The 21,395-nt window shown below is 40.6% G+C and overlaps 4 protein-coding genes across 5 annotated transcripts; 3 read left to right on the top strand and 1 right to left on the bottom strand.

Moving 5' to 3' along the window:
* The first annotated feature begins 4,766 nt into the window (after positions 1–4,766).
* On the top strand, positions 4,767–7,273 carry LOC144018144 (uncharacterized). The gene is made up of 2 exons (XM_077520337.1): positions 4,767–5,043; positions 5,487–7,273. The coding sequence occupies exons 1-2, from the start codon at positions 4,935–4,937 to the stop codon at positions 6,920–6,922; spliced, it is 1,545 nt and encodes a 514-aa protein (XP_077376463.1). The 5' UTR covers positions 4,767–4,934; the 3' UTR covers positions 6,923–7,273.
* An 848-nt stretch (positions 7,274–8,121) lies between these two features.
* On the top strand, positions 8,122–13,586 carry LOC144018164 (uncharacterized). The gene is made up of 2 exons (XM_077520367.1): positions 8,122–8,488; positions 9,318–13,586. Exons 1-2 carry the CDS (start codon positions 8,365–8,367, stop codon positions 10,328–10,330), a joined length of 1,137 nt encoding a protein of 378 aa, XP_077376493.1. The 5' UTR covers positions 8,122–8,364; the 3' UTR covers positions 10,331–13,586.
* LOC144018149 (uncharacterized) lies at positions 9,096–20,542 on the bottom strand. Of its 2 annotated transcripts, XM_077520344.1 has the most exons (3): positions 20,241–20,542; positions 17,998–18,651; positions 9,096–13,088 (listed from the first exon to the last, which is right to left on the bottom strand). In XM_077520344.1, the coding sequence occupies exons 1-3, from the start codon at positions 20,419–20,421 to the stop codon at positions 12,193–12,195; spliced, it is 1,731 nt and encodes a 576-aa protein (XP_077376470.1). In that variant the 5' UTR covers positions 20,422–20,542; the 3' UTR covers positions 9,096–12,192. The 2 variants fall into 2 exon arrangements, with proteins under 2 accessions (XP_077376470.1, XP_077376469.1); XM_077520343.1 differs by lacking the exons at positions 17,998–18,651; positions 20,241–20,542 and adding an exon at positions 13,786–14,179 and having other exon boundaries at positions 9,096–13,544.
* LOC144018151 (uncharacterized) lies at positions 14,935–17,400 on the top strand. The gene is made up of 2 exons (XM_077520347.1): positions 14,935–15,311; positions 15,759–17,400. Exons 1-2 carry the CDS (start codon positions 15,203–15,205, stop codon positions 17,105–17,107), a joined length of 1,458 nt encoding a protein of 485 aa, XP_077376473.1. The 5' UTR covers positions 14,935–15,202; the 3' UTR covers positions 17,108–17,400.
* Positions 20,543–21,395: the final 853 nt, after the last annotated feature.

Raw genomic sequence — 21,395 nt, 5'->3', positions numbered from 1 at the left:
TCATGCCTCACAATCTAGCAAAACGTCTGTCATCTAGTGGAAGAGCATTTGATCGTTCTGCTTCCTATTTTATTTATACATAAAGTTGGCGTTGATCAGGGGTCACCAACCTTTTTTAAATTGCGAGCTGCTTCGTGTCTATGGATTCATGTTAAGGGCCAGCAGTTTGATACACAAATCTGAAACAAATTGACTGAAATTGTCTTTATGCTATTAATAATTCATCCTATATATTTATGGCAAGACGCTTATTACTTAAATATTTCCTCACAATAATTACGAGACAGATCAATATCAGTAAGCAATATTTTATTTAACGTTTTTAAAATGACAACTTGTAGGCCAACAATATTCCTGGAATGATTTCTCATCACTGGTGAGCTCGTTTTGGAGCAACTCATGCGGTGAGCTCTTGTAGATTAAAATAGGTTTTTTATTATTATTATTATTATTATTGTATATGTTTACAATCGGCGGCCTGTTCAGTTTGCGGAAAAATAGTCTGTACAAAGACGCTGTTAGCAAACACACGATGAAGAAAAACCTTTTAGTTGCTCAGCTTCCGGTAAGAGATTCCGTACAAATGGAACGTTAACGAGTCACACGAGAATTCACACTGGGGAGAAACCTTTTGATTGTTCATTTTGTGGCAAAAGATTCTCTGTCAAGAGATATTTAACAATGCACACAAGAAGACACTGGAGAAAAAAAGATTCAGTTGCGGTGCGTGTTGGAAAAGATTCTCGAGTAAAACTATGTGAGGATACAAAAGTGCGCTGGTCAAACTGCTGCTGAAGAATCCGAATCATTTTGGAGTAAAAGTTTCTCTCCAAAGTCAACTGTAACATCACACATCACACACGCTACCTGCAGAAAAAAAAATAAATCTGCAATCTTTTTGTCCAAGTGACGCCGCCGTACTTGTTCGGTGTCTGCATGCGCTTTACAAATTTCACGAAAATATTCTTCTTGAATGTACTACTTGAACGTCGATGCTGTACGTCCATCTCTGCGGAACTGGAATCAAACAGCATTTGTTTCTTCATCTTCATGGCAGATAAACTCGTTGGAGCTACTCGGACTGCTAATTAGTTATTAGCTTTAGCTCGCTAGCCGCTAACAAAGAAGAGACGGAGCATTGTGAGAACAACACATCTCGAAACTGAGGCCAAGTGTGAGTGGGAAGTTTTGTGAAAATGTGTGCAAGGACGACAGCACATTATGCGGAGGAACTTTGTCGAACAAAAGAGGAGCAACAACGTCATTTTCTGATCGCCTTTTGCCAGCAGCCTCGACTCATTTTGCACAAAATAGGTTTGCTCGCTTCTTTCCTTCTCTCACTTGTTGAATCACAATGTTCACGTCTTATTCATGAGTCATTTGCTCATTTCGTGTTTTTGTGACATCAGGCACATACATTTACATGCACATTCCTTTTCGCGGTGCTTATATTTCTCCGTGACCGGCAACTAATTTGCCGTGAATCGCGCGAGACGTTGATCGAGACTGGGCGGCAATCGACGTCATTTTTGCCACGTTAGCTGAATGTTGTTGTTGTTTTTCTGGGGGGTGTACAAACATCGTGGCATTTAACACAAGTCGATACAATCAAAGTGCAGTTCACAAAGCACTGGAAAAAAAAAAAAAAGATTGCCAAAAATAATAAGCATTTGAACAGGGTTGTGTAGATTTATGTAGATTTGTGACTGTATCTTCATTTTCTAAAAAGGCGTGTATCATCATCACCATTATTATTCTTATTATTATTATTCTTATTATTACCTCAGCAAACCAGGTGTTTGTCTCTTTTTGTCCTGCAGATGTTCATCCTGAGCAGCTGCAGCCGTCAGATTACCGCCACATCTCAGAAGAGGCGAAGGAGCCAGATTTCCCTCAAATTAAAAAGGAGGAGGGGCAAGAGCACCCTCACATTAAAGAAGAAGAGCAGGAAAGTGAAATCAATATTCCATTTGCTGGTGTCATGGTGAAGAGTGAACAAGGTGATGGAGACCACTTTGGAGGATCCCAATCAGACGACGGTGACGTAACTTCGCACTCTTCGAACTATGATGATGATGATGATGATGATGATGATGATGATGTTAAACCACTGGCCAAAATTCATGACAAATGGCACAGATACAAATATCGTTATAATTGTTCTCACTGTGACAGAATTTTCCCCTCAAAGTCATCATTGGCAACACACACAAGATCCCACACTGGAGAAAAACCGTTTCCCTGCTCCGTTTGCGGGAGCTGTTTCTCTCTGAAGTCAAATTTAAAAAGACACAAAAACACACATATTGGCCTCAAAGCGTTTGCTTGCTCAGTTTGCAGCGGTCGATTCGCTGACAAGCAATCGTTAAAGAATCACTCCATTGTGCACACTGGAGAAAGACCTTTCGCCTGCTCAGTTTGTGGCAAAAGATTCAGGCGACGGGGAGATTTGAAAACACACACAACAACAACACACACTAGAGAAAAAACTTTTTCCTGCTTACTCTGCGCCAAAAGATTCACTTTAAAAAGTCTCTTAAAACTGCACACAAGAACACACACGGGAGAAAAGCCTTTTGCCTGCACAGTTTGCGGCAAGAGATTCAGTACCGCGGGACATGTGTCGAGGCACAGAAGAACCCACACCGGCGAAAAACCTTTTGCCTGCTCGGTTTGTGGCGACCGATTCTCGATAAAAACAAATTTAAGAAGGCACATAAGAGGACATAATGGGGAGAAACCGTTTGCCTGCTCAATTTGTGGTAAAACATTCTGCCAGGATGGTTTAAAAATCCACCTGAGAACACACACAGGAGAAAAACCTTATGGCTGCTTAGTTTGTGGTAAAAGGTTCTCTTCAAAGACACATTTAATAAGACACACAAGATCACACACTGGCGATAAACCGTACGCTTGCTCGGTTTGTGGTAAACGATTTGTTCAGAAGTGTGATTTAACGGCACACGCAAGAACGCACACCGGTGAGAAACCATTTGCCTGCTCAGTTTGCGGCAAAAGATTCGCCACAAAGAAGTCTTTCGCGGTGCACACAAGAAGACACACTGGCGAGAATGTTTTTCCGTGCTCGGTTTGCGGGAAGGTATTTCTCCAAAAGTCACATTTCAAAACGCACACGATGATACACACTGGCGAGAAACCATTCAGCTGCAGCGTGTGTGGCAAACGATTCAATCAGCAGAGTCTCGTTGACAAACACAAGTGTCGAGGTCTGAAGAGCAGCACGCAATGAAGTGGCAAAATAAACTGTGGAGAAACGTTGGGGATCATTTTTCAACTCTAGTTGACTCAATTTGGAGAAAATTTTGAATGTATTGAAAGATGGAAAGTTGCTGATCATCGATTCGAATGAAAATCAATGTGGAAAAATGCTACCAAGCGTGAAAAAATCCTTTTTTTTAGACAGAAAAGATGTGCTTCACTGAATTTGGTGACATCGTTTTGCGTGGATTGGGATTAATAAACTCAAATTGAAAATGTTCCGATTGAGAACGTTTGTTGAAGCAAACGTCCGAAAAATCATTTGGTGTTTATTGCGATGTGTATGATATATTGAAGTCAACTTGTTGTATTTGCATCTGCATGGAATCAATGGCGGTCTCAAATAAATGACATGATAAAAAAAAAAAAATCAATCATGTTTGGCATTTTTTATTGTCAAGTAACAGAAGTCAACTAATAAGTATGACAGCTGCTAGTACAGGTTTTTTTTTTTTTTTTTTTTTGTAAATATGACTGAATGAGGACCATCCCAATATTTTCTTGTTTTGTAAAATTTGTTGATTGGTTTTTTTCTTGTTTTTTTTCTGAAATGCCTTGTAGTTTCATTTGAATGTTATTAAAATGAACATAGAATGTTTTGCATTATTATTCATGTTTTCTTTAATTAAAAAAAAAAAAAAAAGTTCCCGTTGCAAATTCTGCCTGTTATCGAACTTGTGAGCAAAACTGTATTGTTCTCTTCTATCATTTGCTAAATAAAAAACAAAAACAGCAAGTCAACAAAACGTGAAAAACGTATGTATATGTTCAAATAAAATGATCTTCGGAAAAAGAAAAAAGTTTGTGATTCCCCTTATTTGTTTAGCATTTTGGTACAACAGTCAAGTCTCAAATAATTTGATTGATTTTAATTGACCAAATGTTGACAATTGAACATTTTGATTTGACTGACCAAACCAATTTTCTTTATGATGTGGGGGTGCTTAGCAAGTCAGTCAAATCAATATGTATATAGAAACTGTGTTAATTGGGACAGTGGCCCCGCTAACATGGCCGCCATGGACAGTATGTCCATGCATTGACTTTCATGGAGACAACAGCTCAATTTGCCATCCAAATAAACTTGCCTTGCCTAATGATGTTTTATGAGGATTTAATTTTTGTTTTCTTTCATTCCTTTATTTAAGCAGGTAAGAAACCCATTGAGATTAAAAATGTCTTTTCCAAGAGTGACAGTAAAGAGAAACAAAGATGACAATGGAAACCTCCATGTTATGAATCATTGAATTATTTAGCAAAGGTTTACATTGATAAATGTACAACTTGTGAACCACAATCTGCTTTGTCATTATTTTACAAAGGACTGAATTAACGTTATTTAGATCGGATCCTATTTATACTTGAAAAAAATAAAAAATAATGATGATGATGATGATGACGACAGCGCGGCGTCTGTGTTTACGACACTGTCGTAACTCGTGAAAGTGGATTTGCCGTACTACTTCCGCTAAAGATCTACTAAATTTTCGTGTCCGGGTGAACTCGTCTCGATGCACGTTTGAAGCTTCTCGGTCGTGTTTAGCTTCGCTTAATTTAGCTTTCCACCTCGAGTCCCTGGTCGCAAAGAAAGAGACACGATTTGTTTGCGCTCAGCAGAGATCCGGTGTGATTTTAAATGTTGATTTGACGCGACAATGTGTACAGCAAGGATGAAAAAAGAAGAGAACGAGGAGAAAATGTGTCGGACGAAAGAAACCGAAGACGCGATCTGCAAGCAGCCTCAAGTTGTGCGACACAAATCAGGTTCGTTCTCTTCTTGCTTTTCACTTGGTTATTAACTAGCTCAAATATGTTGTTGTCGTTTTGATCAATGTCACTGACGTACTTTGACACGACTCTTATTTTTTATGTGCCTTGGTTTGCGAGTTTTATACGTTCCGTAACCAAGCTCGTAACTGAAAGAAGCAAATGAAATGAAATGTGATTCATCACGGGCTGCACTTGTGGCCGTCACGTTCCACTACATGTCATTTACTTGTTATTCTAACTAAGATTGACAATTACAATTATTATAGAAATTGATTAAATTCATAACTTGATGATAATTATTATTACCGATAAAGGAACCTTATTGTAAAAAAAAAAATGACCCTTTTAATTCTCTAGGTTCCACACGTGTTTGTTTGATTCTAAGAACAAGCGTTGACTTGATCAAGCTTATGTTTTGGTCTTCTTGTGTCGTGCAGACGTCATTGATGAAGTTGTTGGTCCCGGGCAGCAGGAGCCGAAGTTTCCTCACCTTCAAGAGGAGGAGCAGAAGGATCAAATCAGCGAGTTTCCATTAACTGGCGTCACCGTGAAGATCGAAGAAGGTGATGGAGAAGACGACTGCGGAGGATCACAGACGGACGACATCATGGCGCCGCTGTCAGATGGTGACAACGTCACGGCACGCTCCTCGAATGACGATGATGATGAAGACGATTATGAAGACTTGAAAGATGAAGCGACACGTCACACTGACAACAAATGTTTGAAATGTCCTTACTGTGACAAAACTTTTCATAGGAAGTATTTGATGAAATCGCACACAAGGACGCACACTGGAGAAAAACCTTACCGCTGCACAGTTTGCGCTAAAAGCTTCTCTCTTAAGACAAATTTATTGACACACGCAAGAATACACACAGGAGAAAAACCTTATCTTTGCTCATTTTGTGGCCGAAGCTTCTCTCTAAAGTCCAATTTGACAAGGCACACAAGAACGCACACTGGGGAGAAACCTTTTGCCTGCTCACTTTGTGGGAAAAGATTCACTGATAAGAGAAATTTAACATCACACACAAGAGGACACACCGGAGAGAAACCTTTTGTCTGTTCAGTTTGTGGCAAAAGCTTCTCTGTCAAGGCAAATTTAACGAGGCACACAATTGAACACACTGGGGAGAAACTTTTTGCCTGCTCCGTTTGCGGGGAAAGTTTTACGACAAAGAACCAATTAATATCGCACGCGAGAACGCACGCAGGGAAGAAACCCTTTGCTTGCTCCGTTTGTGGGAAAAAGTTACATCGACAGATAGATTTAACGATGCATGCGAGAATACACACCGGAGAAAAACCTTATCTGTGCTCAGTTTGTGGTAAAAGCTTCTCTGTGAAGTCAAATTTAACGAGACACGCACTAAGACACACAACGCACACTCTAGAGAAACGTTTTGCCTGCTCCGTTTGCGGGAAAAGATTTGCTGAAAAGAAACACTTAACGATGCACACGAGAACGCACACGGGAGAAAAACCATTTGCCTGCTCGGTCTGCGGTAAAAGCTTCGCCATAAAGTCCAATTTAACGAGGCACGCATTAAGCCACACTGGGAAGAAACTTTATGCTTGCTCCGTTTGCGGTAAACGATTTGCTGAAAAGAGAAGTCTGACGTCGCACGCGAGCGCGCACACTGGAGAGAAACCGTTTGCATGCTCAGTTTGCGGTAAGAGATTCACTCAGAAGGCAAGTTTGATACCGCACATGCGGAGACACACTGGGGAGAAACCGTTCCGTTGCTGCGCGTGTGATCAGACTTTCTCTCACAAGTATCAGATGAAGAAGCACGCGTGCGCTGGCGACAAGACTGACGAGAAAGACGACCGTGAAGATGAAACTGAGCCAAGTGAGACTGTGATGTAAGGCGGGGGGGAAGTTGACCAAGTTGACCAAAAATTGGTGGACGCAAAAATGTATGCATTAAAATAAAATGACGGACTAGTAAAATAGTTTCATCATTATTCACAAACATGTTGAAAACACTGGCAAAAAGAGCTTGTTGCAAATGGCCCTGGCTGATCTCTTATACTCTTCTGCCACCTGTTGGCCGTTTTTTGCAATAACTACCATTACTTTAAACGACCTCTTCATGTCAGAAGCTCTATCTTTATGCTTTAGCACAAAAAAAAACAGAAAAAAAAAAACGTTTTTGGGAGTGAAGAACAAAGTATTGAAAAACGTATTTATACGCCTTTGGGTTTGAATGAGTTAATAAAATGTAACCAGCAGTAGTGGGGGGGGGGGGGGGGGGGGGGGGATTCCCCGAGTAATCGATGGCATAATCGATAGGATAAGATTTGTTGGTGACAATCTTACTGTCGTGTCATTCTTGACTCATTCCCAACATCGTTATCCATTGGAACTTGAGTTTACAAATTTAGGAAGAATTCGATTTTACCTGCAAAAATTTTGAGGAAATAATGACTTGGGTTTTGCCACTGTTTTCCATTGACAAAAAAAAATAAAAAATTATATATACATGTGATCACTTGTGCTTTTTCCTGCATCATCAGCTCACCCAGTTCATCATCTCTGCACTCTTTTGTGTTTGTTCAAGTTCACCCTTTGTACTCTTTCAATAATAAATAGAACTCAAATAGCTTTTTTTTGTGCATGTGTGGATGCATCTGTGCGGAGACGAGACGAGCCTACAATTTGCATCAACATTTGATAAGACCTGCTGGTTTGTTGATGAGAATCATAATTCAAACTACGATTGGACAATAAAGTGAGTTTCATTCTTATTTAAGTAGTATTTCATTCTAAGGTTAAGTTTTTAACACAACAGTTAGTGTTTAAAATTTGGATTTTCAACTCGTTTTTCCGAGGACCGGAATCCTGCCAGTTTTGGATGTTTCCCTGCTCCAACGCACCTGTTTCCAATGAACAGGATAAGTCAAGATGTCATGTGGACCTCAAGGTTGGCAGGTTTGTTTGTTTTTTTAATTTGCTAGACCTGATTTTGACGCCTCTGCCGGGGTCCGAACTTCATTGAACGTGTTTGTCGTGTGGTGCGCATGACATGTAGTTTGTCCAAGTGGACTTTCCGTACTGCATCGCTCTTTTGCCTCCATGCTCAACCACAACACGAGTTTCACGAAAGAATTATTCCTGAATTAAGACTGCACGTAAAAAAAAGAAAAGACTGGACGTCCTTTCATCATGACGTCACTTGACTGAAACAGTCCATTTGTGTCCGGATCAATTCGTTTTAGTGTACTTTGAAGCCGCGCGGCCTAGTTTAGCTTAGCTTGGCCTAGCTATGCCTGCTAGCAGCTAATCAAGAGCGCGACGCCAGAACTTAAATGCAAACAAAGTGTTGTGATTATCGTGTGAGAATGTGTGCAAAAAGCGTGAAGGAAGAAGAGCACGAGGAGGAACTTTGTCGGACCAAAGAGGAGAATCAGACAACACTGCAGGAAGCAGCAGGTCGGTGCAAATTCTTACTATCACGTGTTTAGCAACTATTTTATGCAAAGTATGTTGTCTAAAAAACATAAAACCAAATAGAGTGTAAGAAATTGACTCGTTAAATATAGATAAAGGTAAGATCAATTGTGTTAGTCCCTCAATGGGCCATTTGCAGTCACTGTACGTACCTTGTTGGAAGTTTAACCTTTCGAAGGGGCGTGTTCTCATTTTGTAGCTTTTAGTATTAGGGATGTTCGATACCACTTTCCTTCAGACCGACACCGATACTCAGACCCTCAGTACTCACCGATACCAACTGCCGATACCAGTAGTACATTTTGACAAATACAAAAAAATCACTAAAAGATGCTCAGTTTCTTCTTCAGTGTTGAATCCTGACCACTGACCTTGACTGAGGCAAGCAGTTTTCTCGATGTTGTCCTGACGTCTTCGACTGACATAATGAGATGCAACTTAACTGTTTGACCGCCAAAAACGTTTAATAATGATAAGTAAAATCACGATGTGTGCCATAAACGTTAAATGACGTCAACTAGGTTTTTATTTTATTTTATTTTATTTATTTTAATTTATTTTATTTTATTTAATCAATGGATGGGCAGTGCAACATCTAAGTGCAGCGCTGCCTGGTCAATAGGTTGTGCAATCAAAAACACCCACTAACTATGGCCAGCAGATGGCAGAATTGTATCTCTTTTCATATGTCGGAAATTACAATGAAACATGACCGATATGATGAAATAGAACGTTTTCAAGAATGACATGAATGATCAAAGCCTTTGTCACATTAAACCACGTGTGCGTGTGTCTACATTGTGTGCTGTAGATGTCACAGAAGATGATTTTCGTCCCGAGCAGCAGCAGATTGAGCGCCTGCTCATAAAAGAAGAAGAGCAGGAGGGCGAAATCAGCACGTTTCCATCGACTGGTGTCTTTGTGAAGAGTGAAGAAGGCGACGAAGACCACCGTGAAGGATCCCAGTCAGACGGCCTCTTAGCTCCACTTTCAGATAACGGCAACTTGACGTCACCCTCCCCCGACACGGTTGACCGAGGCCATACGGAAGGTCACACTGGCAACAAATGCGTGAAATGTTCGGAGTGCGGCAAAACTTTTTACAACAAATCGTTGTTGAAAATACACACGAGGACACACACGGGAGAAAAACCTTTTACCTGCTCAGTTTGTGGGAAAAAATTCTCCCGCAAGGAAAATTTGAACATACACGCGAGAACCCACACGGGGGAAAAACCTTTCGTTTGCTCGGATTGCGGTAAAACATTTTCTGTCAAGACAAGTTTAACGACACACGCGAGAACGCACACTGGGGAGAAACCATTTGTCTGCGCAGATTGTGGTCAAAGATTCGCTCAAAGAGGCACTTTGACGGCTCACACAAGAACGCACACGGGAGAAAAACCTTTTGGATGTTCAATTTGTGGGAAAAGATTCTCCAAAAATACAAATTTAACAGCACACAACAGGACACACACCGGTGGGAAACCTTTTGCATGCTCACTTTGTGGTCAAAGATTCTCTCTCAAGACAAATTTAATCATGCACAAAAGAAGGCACACTGGGGAAAAACCGTTTGCCTGCTCAGTTTGTGGTCAAAGATTCTCGAGAGAGGGCGGTTTGGCAATTCACAAAAGAACACATGCTGCAGAGAAACCTTTTGCATGCTCAGTTTGTAGTAAAAGATTCTCGAGGAAGGGAGCTGTCAGAATGCACAAAAGAACGCACACTGGTGAGAAAACTTTTGCGTGCTCAGTTTGCAGCTTCAGTTTTCATGATCGTTCAGCGTTAATGGAACACATGAAAACAAATCACTTACATTGAATTAGCCGTTAAGCTCAAATCGTGTGTCCTTGTTCATCTATGCCATTTGACATCTCGAGATAGGGAGAACAATGAAATGGTCTCCCGCGACATCAGGCTCCATCCTCGAGGGCCGGAGTCCTGCAGGTTTGGGAGGTTTCCCCCTTCCAACACGAGCTGATTCCAATCAACAGGATCGTTATCGGGCTTATGCGCAGCTTCTGATGAGCTGATCAATAAAGCAGCTGTGTTTGAGATGGGAATCATCCAAAACCTTGCAGGACTCAACGCCAGAGTTTGCCCACCACTGCACTCGATAGTAGAAGGCGGTATTCTGTACTCATCCGCTTTTGCGACTTTTTTTTTATTGGCCCAATAAAGGTTGAAAAACACTGACCATATATGTATTTTACTTTTTAATTTTGGGGTCATCATTCAATATAGTTCTTATTGGCTCACTACTGAAACGTCTCAAAATGGTTCCACTGTTTGTACAATATTTTTGTCTTTTCATTGCTCTTCTCTCAATGTGTTAAATGTTTTCTCAATTATTCCGGTTGAAATGAACTGAAAATAAGTCGAGCTGTGCAAACTATTTGTGGAACTTGAGTTGTTTGCCTGTGATACTTCTCCCCCCTCCTTGAAGGGTGGCTTGCTGCTATGCAGATAATCTATTCAAATGCGTTTGAATATTTCTGCAGACTGTAAATATTGAGTTACCACATGTTGTCTAGTTCAACAAAATTCATTAGAAATAAATGCAAAAACTTAATAAGATTTGTCCCTGTGTTTGAATTAGGGCTGCATTTAAAAAAAATCAAATATTCGATTATGAATCAATTTTCCTTAAGCCTGATATTGATTTATAAAACTATGAATTGAATTGAATGAACCATGAAACCTATTTTAATATCTCTTTTCCCCACAAATTAGAAATAAGAAAATAGAATTTTAAAGTCCTGATTTTTTTTTTTTTATCTTAATGTTTTCTTGAAATGTACTGTTGACATGAATTTAAAATTATTTTCATACATTTATGAAAGACCTGCACATTGCACATTATTATTATTGCACATTAAGAACATTCAGAATCTTTGTAATTTATATTTACAATTTATTGAATTAGAATTATGAAAATATTTTCATCTCATCCTTGCTGATGTCAATGTTTGTTTAACACAAAAGTGATTGCAACACGTTACTTTTCATTAATAAACTAAATCATTTAAGCAATTACTACCTCCGCAAAATTGAATTTGGAATTTAATGTCAGTGGAATTTTTTATCATTTCCTCAATAGTTAAGAAAAATTGATGTTCCATAGTTCATCAATATCAGATTGAACTGAAGTGAATCGAATCAGGAAAAAAAAAAAAATGAAATCGAACTGAACTCTTGTGAATCGATTGAATAAATTACAATCGATAGCCAGCACTATAGTTTCGCTATGAGTCCAAGTGTTAACATGTATGTTGCTCAATATTAGCATTGTGGCGGAAAAGGTTATGAGGGAGTATTTTCTCCTACGTACATGTTGCATTTTGTATGCGTTTGTCTTATTTTAAAAGTGTTGAATGATTTAGTTTTTAACACATTCATTGCCAGACCAGCAAAAAAATGCATCATTTGACGTCTTTTTCCGTCAATGGCAGTGAATGAGTTAAATAAGTAAGGGAGTATTTAACTCACCTGTCTGTAAACATCTGTAATGACTCAATTATCAAACCCTTCCATGGATGCAGGAAACGGCACTGCGCTTCTTCTGCCACTCAACAATTTATTTAACATCTTTACATCATCAAATTATCCGTTATTGTTTTTGTCACGATCGCGCATGCAATTTTACGGCCTCCCACAGTCACTTTCTTACTTAAAAGTCTTCATTAAGCTCCGCCCTTCTCACCAACACACTTGTGTCTCGTCACATGATGCTTGTTGGAGAATCTTTTATCGCACACGCTGCAACTGAAAGGTTTCTCGCCGGTGTGTGTTCTCGTGTGCCTCGTTAAATTTGTTTTCATGGAGAATCTTTTATCACAAACGGAGCAAACAAAAGGTTTCTCCCCAGTGTGCGTTCTTTTGTGCGTTGTTAAATTTGTCTTCATAGCAAACCTTTGACCACAAACTGGGCAGGCAAAAGGTTTCTCTTCAGCGTGAATTACTGCGTGTGCGATTAAATTTCTTTTCAAAGTGAATCTTTGACCACAGACGGAGCAGACAAAAGGTTTCTCTCCACTGTGCGTTTTTGCATGTGCGACTAAACTTGCCCTCAGACTGAATCTTTCGTTACAAACTGAGCAGGCAAAAGGTTTTTCTCCAGTGTGCGTTCGCGTGTGTCTCGTTAACTCCGTCTTTAACGTGAATCTTTTTTCACAAACGGAGCAGACAAAAGGTTTCTCTCCAGTGTGCCTTTGCGTATGCGTTGTTAAGTTTTTCTTCAAAGTGAATCTTTTCTCACAAACTGGGCAGGCAAATGGTTTTTCACCAGTGTGTGTTCGTGTATGTGTTGTTAAGTTTTTCTTCAAAGCAAATCTTTTCTGGCAAACTGAGCAGGCAAAAGGTTTCTCGCCAGTGTGCGTTCTTGCGTGTTTCCTTAAGTTTCCCCTCTGAGAGAATCGTTGATCGCAAACGGAGCACGTAAAAGGTTTCTCGCCAGTGTGTGTTCGTGTGTGTGTTATCAAGTCTCTCTTCAAAGTGAATCTTTTGCCACAGACGGAGCAGGTAAACGGTTTTTCCCCAGCGTGGATTCTCATGTGTGTCTTCAGACTGCCCTTATGACTAAAAGTTTTTCCACAAAGAGAACATTTTGCACGTTTGTTGTCAGCGCAATGTGACACGTTGCCTTCAGGCGGTTCATCATCATCATCATCATCATCATCGTCATCGTCAGTGCCAGTAGAGTGTGACGTCATGTCGTTACTATCAGATAGCGGAGCTACGAATCCGTCTGCTTGGGAACTTTCATCACCTCGCGACGCTGTCACGTGTCGATTTGAGCTGCCGCGTGGAGGCTCCGCCCCTCTGCTATCCTCGCGTCCATCTTTGACTTCATCATCTTCACTCTTCAAAGGTGAAAAGGTCAACGGCAGCGTGATGAACTCGTCCTCTTCTTCCTCTTTAACGCCGGCGTACTCCGGCTCTTCTACTTCTTCAATGTGAAGGAACTTTTCCTCATCTTCGTCTTTAAAATCTGGTTGCGGTTCCTGTTGCTCGATATCGAGATCTTCACTGACATCTGCAGGACACAAGAAAGTAACATTACATTTGCTTAAAACTCTTGATGTGTTTTTTTTTTTTTTTCATCTGTAATTCACAAACATGCAAGTCCCAAGTTACTATGGGGGAAAAATATCAAGCAAGTCAAATCATTTACAGCAAGCAAATCCTAAATCATGTCATCAAATCTTGCTCTTACCTCTGTAAAGTAGCTGTAGTTTATTTACATTTGTACACACGAGCGTAAGAAATGCACAAACCTGCTGTATGTAACACAACTGAAGGCAGCTTGCAAAAGGCGTCCAGTACTTGACGTTGCCTTAATGCACAAAGTTCCTCTTCGTATTCTTCTTCTTTCACAATTCTTGTGCACATTTCCACGCGGCAATCACAACACTTTTGATGCCCACGTCGCGAAGTGTCGCAAACAAACGCGCCTCCTCCTTTGCTAGCGGCTAAGCAAGCGAAGCTAATCCGGAGCGGCCACGCAACAACGTGCACCAAAACCACATGAAGATTTGAACGAATGATGATTATCGTGCATTCACGCTGTGATGGACTTGATGTGTCGACGTTTTCCGTACAAATAAGTTCAGTACTACTGGAACGATACGAAGATTTCACACCATATTCGTCAGAACGTTTTTATTTCCGGTTGCCAACTACGTAACGTCCGGTGTTGACCTGTTATGGAACTTCATGCCATAGGCAAGACTGCCATCTCGTGGCATTGGTGTTATCCAAAAGTCATGAAAAAGTGATCAAGACGCTACTATTTATTTATTTATTTATTTATTTGATTGTTTATTTATTTACAGGTAATTAGTATGGTAAGTGTATTGCAATACATTTACAAATTAAACCCCCAGGGGGAGACAATCAAAAAGGAAAAGAATCTTTTCCTCAAAAAAAATAAAAATGATAAAGCCCACAAATATGAAATTCTACATGCGTTCCTATATGTGGAGTGTCCAATTTAAATCTTATATCAAACATAAAGAAATGAGCTCACTGTCTAATGCACCGACATTTGTGTAAATGCCATTTAAAGTTTGGAATGAATTATGTCGTCAACTCTTTTGATCATAGTTGGAGTTGTCGCTTCTGTAGTCATTGCTGGTCTCTGTCTTTGTTTAAAACATTTCAGTATTGCGCCCCTTACTGGACAATTTAATCCTTTTGTGGGACGTATTTAATGAGCTGAAACATGCGGCCACATGCACAGGACACATTTTTTAGAGGTTCAACATTTTTGATGCGATGGGTGTTCAAAGAAAAAAATAAGAAGAAGAATTGCAAAATTACAGCACGTTTATTGTGGGAAGTCGAGTTCCTCCCGGCTTCGTGTCGCAAAGAATTCTGGGACATTTGGTTTGTCCAAGGGAAGTTGCTGCGCTCCTTCTGCGAAACCATAAACGGTTTTTTTTTTTTTTTTTTTTTAAACAAAATTCTTGCTGAATTAGTACTGAACGCACCGAAGACTCAACACAGGACGTCCATCACTACTGGACTTGAAGCTAATTGTTGTTTAATAAATAAATCTTCGTTCGTTTTAAGCACGTCGAAGCCTCTCGAGCTAGCTTAGCTTGCTAGCCGCTAACAAAGAGACGCGTTTGTGGGCAACGCGTCGCTCATCACAGATCAAGTGGCAGTTTATACGTTTATTATCGTGTGGAAATGTGTACAAGAAAGACAGCCGAGTACAAAGAAGAACTTTCCGGACCGGAAGAGGAAAACGAGCCACAACGTCGACAAGTGCAGCCTCGAGATGAATCTCGCACAACAGGTTTGCTCATTTCAGCTTCACCTTATGATGATATGCTGATCAGAAACCTACATTTGAAAATGAAGTCAAACAATATTTTAGAACTATTGCACAATGCGGAAATGTGAATGCACATAAAACTGCGTGGAAATGAGTTGGAGCGCAGCCGTCTGGTGATTGATTTGTATTAGCTGAATGTATTTTGCTGGACTTGACTGCTATAGTTACGTTTTATGATGTTGTACATGGAAAACTTGGTGGTGGTGATTAAAAATGGACAAATAAAACGTATAGAAATCGCATTTCGATGGGGAAAATTGATTTGCTATGAGGGTAATTTGATATATAAGCTTCGTCACATATCAAATGTGTTTGTCAGTCAAGGTACCACCGAGTGAACAATAATACACGACAGCTTGAGAATTGACTTCACCAAACCACGTTTGTGTGTCGTCTTATGTCTTGCAGACGTCATTGAAGATGTTCGTCAAGAGTACTTTCACATTAAAGAGGAAGAAGAGGAAGAGCCCCTCTTCGTTAAAGAGGAAGAGCAAGACGAGCCCGACTACAGGAAAGAGCAAGACGAGCCCGAGAGGCCCCATATCAAGGAAGAGGAGGAAGACGTCACCAATTTGCCATTGACTGTTGTCTATTTGGAGAGTCATGATGAGGAGGATGAAGATGAAGGTGAAAGTGAGCAAAACAGAGGGGTGGAGCTTCGAAGCAGCAGCTCAAGGCGACACGTGACAGCCAAAAATGACGGAAACCGCCTTCGAGGATCACAAGATGACGGCCTCTTCGCTCCGCTATCAGATAGCGACGACTTATCAGATTCGCAACGCTCTTCTGATAATGATGATGATGATGATGACGACGACGACGATGATGTTGACTATGAAAACGAGGAGGATGACGATGAGGATGATGAATACATAAAAGATGACATGACGTGCCACGCTGACAAAAAACACTGGAAATGTTCGGAGTGCGGGAAAACGTTAAGTTCCAAGCGGGTTTTGAAAGAACACATGAGAATACACACTGGAGAGAAACCTTTTGCATGCTCAGTTTGCGCTCAACGATTCTCTTTTCGGGAAAATTTAAAAATACACACGCGAACACACACTGATGAGAAACCATTTGAGTGTTCAATTTGTGGTAAACGGTTTTCGCAGAAGACAAATTTAAAAAAACACACAAGAACCCACACAGAAGAGAAACCGTTTGCCTGCTCGGTTTGTAGTAAAAGATTTACTCAAAAGACAAATTTAACAACGCACACAAGAACGCACACCGGAGAAAAACCTTTTGCCTGCTTGCTTTGTGGTCTAAGATTCTCTGTAAGGGGAAACTTAAGAAGACACACAAGGACACACACCGGAGAGAAACCTTTTGTCTGCTCAGTTTGTGATCTGAGTTTCTCGACGAAACCGAATTTAACAAGACACACAAGAACCCACACAGAAGAAAAACCTTTTGCCTGCTCATTTTGTGACGAAAGATTCAATTTGCAGACCAGTTTGATAACGCACACCAAAATGCACAGTGGACAAAAAACATTTGCCTGTTCAGTGTGCGATAAAAGATTCTCGGTGAGGGGAAACTTAACAAGACACGCAAGAACACATACTGGTGAGAAACCTTTTGCCTGCTCAGTTTGTGGGAAAAGAATGTCTACAAAGGCAAATTTAACAACGCACACGAGAAAACACACGGGGGAGAAACCGTTCAGTTGCAGGTTATGTGCTAAAAGATTCTTTAGTAAGGCTTATGTTACGAGACACAAATGTACTGGTGAGAGCAGCAGTAATACGTGAAGCTATAAATAGACTGAAAGATTGGCTGTCTGGTCTGGTGAGTTGCAAAGTGTATATTCGATCCTGGATAAAATGTGACTATTTGATGGTAAATCATTCAAATCAATGACAAATGACCAATGCTGTGGTGTACTGTGAAGCTCTCCCACATTAAACGAAATGAGAAATATATCAGCGAGTTATCATATTGTCATTGCGAAGAGTGAAAACGATGAAAACCCTGAAAGTTATACATACAACATGCCAGTATATACATCTGTCAAATTGAAATAAAAGCCAGAACACTGTCAAGATGGACTTGTGTTTTTATTGTGACAGAACAATTGTTCACTATTTAATCCGTATTTGTTCATTTGAAACATCAACAAACTTCACTCATGTCCAATAAGTTACCCAGCATGCTTGCTTCAAGATATTTGCCAAAAATGCAAAACTGACATATAACAAACGAAATTGAAGTGTTGTATAATAAAATGCTCAACCAGGTAACATGTTAACGAAAGCCCGCTAGCATTATGCTAACATAGAACAATAGATGACTTTAGGTAAGTAAGCATTGATGTTACAGTTATTATAAATGTTTAACCAAAAATGATATTTAACAAGAACAGCGCAGTATCTCACGCACACACAAGAATTCAACTCTTTTTTTTTTCTTCTAAAATTCATACAGTGTATTCTTATTACTTCTATAGTCTGCTTTACATTGTGATTAATAGATCAGTCGTCATCCATACTTTAAAATTGTGAAGCCTCATTGACCTTCTGCCCGGCGCACACGTGCTTGTTCATCTGATACTTATAAAAGAATCGTTGATCGCACGCACCGCATCGAAATGTTTTCTCTCCGGTGTGCGTTCTCTCGTGTCTTATCATGTTGAGACTCACGGAGAAGCGTTGACCGCAAACGGTGCAGGAATACGGTTTCTCCCCCGTGTGCGTTCTCATGTGGGGGCCCAGCGACGACCGCTGGCTGAAGGTTAAGTTGCAGACGGAGCAGGCAAACGGTCTCTCTCCCGTGTGGACTCGCACGTGCGCTCTTAAGTGGATCTTCTGAGCGAAGCCTTTGCCGCAGACTGGACAGTCGAAAGGTTTCTCCCCGTTGTGCGTACTGACGTGTCTCTTTAACGTTGACTTGTACGTAAAGGTTTTGTTACACTGCGAGCATCGCCAGTGTTTGTTGTCAGGCCGACATGTCCGATCGCCTTTCAAGTGTTTATCGTCGTCAGTGTGAGTCGAATGTGACGCTCTGTCGTCGCTATTTAAGAGCGAAACTGACAGGCTGTCGGCTGGTGCTCCTCCACGGCGGTCTCCATCACCTTCGGTCGTCACGGGCTGACTTGAGCTGCTGCGTGGAGGCTCCGCCCCCCTGACGTCCTCACCTTGAGCTCGACTTTCCCGAGGCACGAAGCTCAAAGGCGACTTGGTGACATCAGCCTCCTTCTCTTCCTCTTTCACACGAAGGCCCTCCAGCTCCGTTTCCGCTTTCATGTGAGGAGGCTCTGCTGCCTGCTGCTCGGGATGACCATCTCCTTCGACGACGTCTGCGGGAAACACAAAAAGGCAATTGCGTGGTTAACTCTTTTACTGCCACATGTTTTAAAAAAACAAAAAAAAAACCCAATGCCAGCGGATTTCGAGCATTTGAACTCATTTTTCGAAGCAAACAGAATATTCTGTTCTCTTGCTACATAAACAACATGGCTACCACATGAAAGGTCGCATTCCATTCTTTCATTAAAAAAAAAAAAAAAGTATGTTTCTACCTTATTCCATCCATTTGAAAATAGGTCATTTGAGCGACATTGAGCGAAAATTGAAAAGAAAAGATACATTTCCTCCACAACTGACTTTGATACTAATATTTTTTTGTTTAGTGACGCTCCGTCAAATGAGGTTTAATGTTACAAAGGCTTTGATCATTCGCGTCAGCCTTGAAAACGTTCGATTTCATCAGATTGCGACATGTTTCATTGTAATTCGCAGCTCTAGTTAGGGCCCGAGCAGCTACCGCTGCCATCTGCTGGCTGTGGTTAGTGGGTGTTTTTGATTTCACAACTCATTGCACTTGGACGTTGCACTGACCACTGATATATTGACAAAAAAAAAAAAAAGTAGTTGAAGTCACTTAACGTTTATGGCGACATACATCGTAATTTTACGAAACGTTATGAAATGTTTTTGGCAGTCAAAGAGTTAAGAACACTAACCCTAGTTAAAAACCCTACTTTGAAATACTAACAATATTTTGAAACCCTAATTCTAAACCCTAATTCCAGCTTCACTTCTCAATTTAAAAGCCTAACCCTAGTTTGAAAATCTAATTCATTTTCGATAGCGCTTGTCCACCTTAGAAGGCCCTCAAAGCACTTTACGTTTTTGTACTATGCATGACGCAGCATCAGGAGCAACTGGGGGTTCCGTGTCTTGCTCAAGGATACTTCGACGGCTTCACAAGGGATCGAACCCACAACCTCTGAGTTGGGAGACGACCACCATACCACTGAGCCACGCCGCCCCTTATCCTTATTTACTTTATTCACCATGGTGAGTGACATAAATGGAAAATGTTTTCAGAAAGAAACTGCAAATTTGAACCTAGCCAAATATTGACTTCATGTAAATGTAATCAGTGTCATCATGTGTAGATGTACACTACAATTTATTGATTTGAAAACATCGTTTATAGCCAGCCGCATATTTGCGATGTAAGTTGGGTTGCGCTTGCTTTTGTGGTGCCTCAAAAAAAACAAAAAAAATCCATAACAACCAAACCAGAAATATGTTTTCGCTTACCTGACTGTCTGTGGTCACGTTAAAATGCATTTTTTTTTATACACACTATGGAGACAATTTCAAGGAACATTTATAATACTATTTTGAATTGAACATTGATAAATGTATCGCCAACTGTGGGGGTGGCGATGGGGAGGTAAAGGTGGCAGCTGCCCCCCCTTCAAAGCGCCTATGGACCACTGATTGACACGCGGCATCTTCTGACGTAAAGTAGTTAGTCAGCCTCCATCCCACGAGATAGTTCGCCATTTTCTGACTTTACACTTTGTCACTCAAATGTTTTAGTATAAAACACAACTGACTGTGTCGGTTCGCCGATGAGGATCCCTTCACAAACCTGCACCGTGTGGTCCATCTGGACGCCGGAAAAGAGAATCCAGGATGTGCCGTTGTCTCTCGTTCTCTTCTTTTGTTCGTCCAAGTTCCTCCTCGTACTCTTCTATCGTCCTTTGGAACACGACGCAGATTTCGTCCACTGCCGCATTCAGAAAGGCTCTTATCATTTCCATTTTACACATTTTCCCCCACTCACAATCACAATCTGGAGCCACAGCCGTCGTCTACTTTGCTAAACAAACGCGTCGTTGGCAGCTAGCGAGCTGAACCTCAACGGTTCTTCTTTTTCTTCTCTTGGCGTTTAATGGCGGGTGGCAAATAACGTTTAGTTGCATTACCGCCACCTGCTGGTGCGTAGTGCGTGGGATAACTTCAAAAAATGGCGATTCAACTTGCAGTGTCGTGAGAAAAAGGCAAAGTTTGTGTTGAGGTGGGGACACTCACTCACTTATTTTGTATGTTTCGAGTTTTGTTGGCAAGTAATTCTGTGTTTTTATCGTAAGAAGGTAAACCAGCACATAATTTAGTTGTCCATCAGATTCAAAAGGCTCCACTTATCCCTCGTCCTGGTTTAACATAATCATAGTGTTGATTACAAATGATTTAGTTCAGTACTACGCTCACCACTAGGGGACGAAAGCTACCGACTGTCTGCAGAAGACGCAAAATCAAGCTGAACAAATTGAATAAAAGACTTCAACTCACGTTTATTTTCCATGTTTGTTTAAAAACATTAAATCTTCCTTATAAGTATATATATTTTTTAGAATTATGACTTAGTAGGCCTACAGTGTGTATCCACTACAGCAGTGTCGCCAAGCAGGTTTTAAATTACATCTCATGCAATCTTCGAAATAGTGTCAGACAGCAGGGGGCGACAAACAAACAAGACGCGTCACGGCAAAATCACGTGACAACAGCACTTGCTTATCTGGCAAATCGAAAACCTTTTCTATCATGTCGTAAATTTACAAACCTAAATTGTGACTATCAAAAGACTTAACCAAAGAAAGTAAATCAAATTTTGCTTTAGTTAAGTTCCAAGACGCTTCCAAAAAATCTTTTAAAATGGTTCTAAACACACCAAAACACATTTTGTAAACAATTTTTAAAGTATTCATTAGGGCCTGCTCGCTCACAGTCGCCCAAAAAAAAA

This window comes from Festucalex cinctus, chromosome 4 (assembly GCF_051991245.1).
Source record: "Festucalex cinctus isolate MCC-2025b chromosome 4, RoL_Fcin_1.0, whole genome shotgun sequence".
In the NCBI taxonomy this organism is placed as follows: Eukaryota; Metazoa; Chordata; class Actinopteri; order Syngnathiformes; family Syngnathidae; genus Festucalex; species Festucalex cinctus.
Note: the sequence above shows the minus strand (reverse complement) of the source record. Positions and strands in the feature narration are given on the sequence as shown.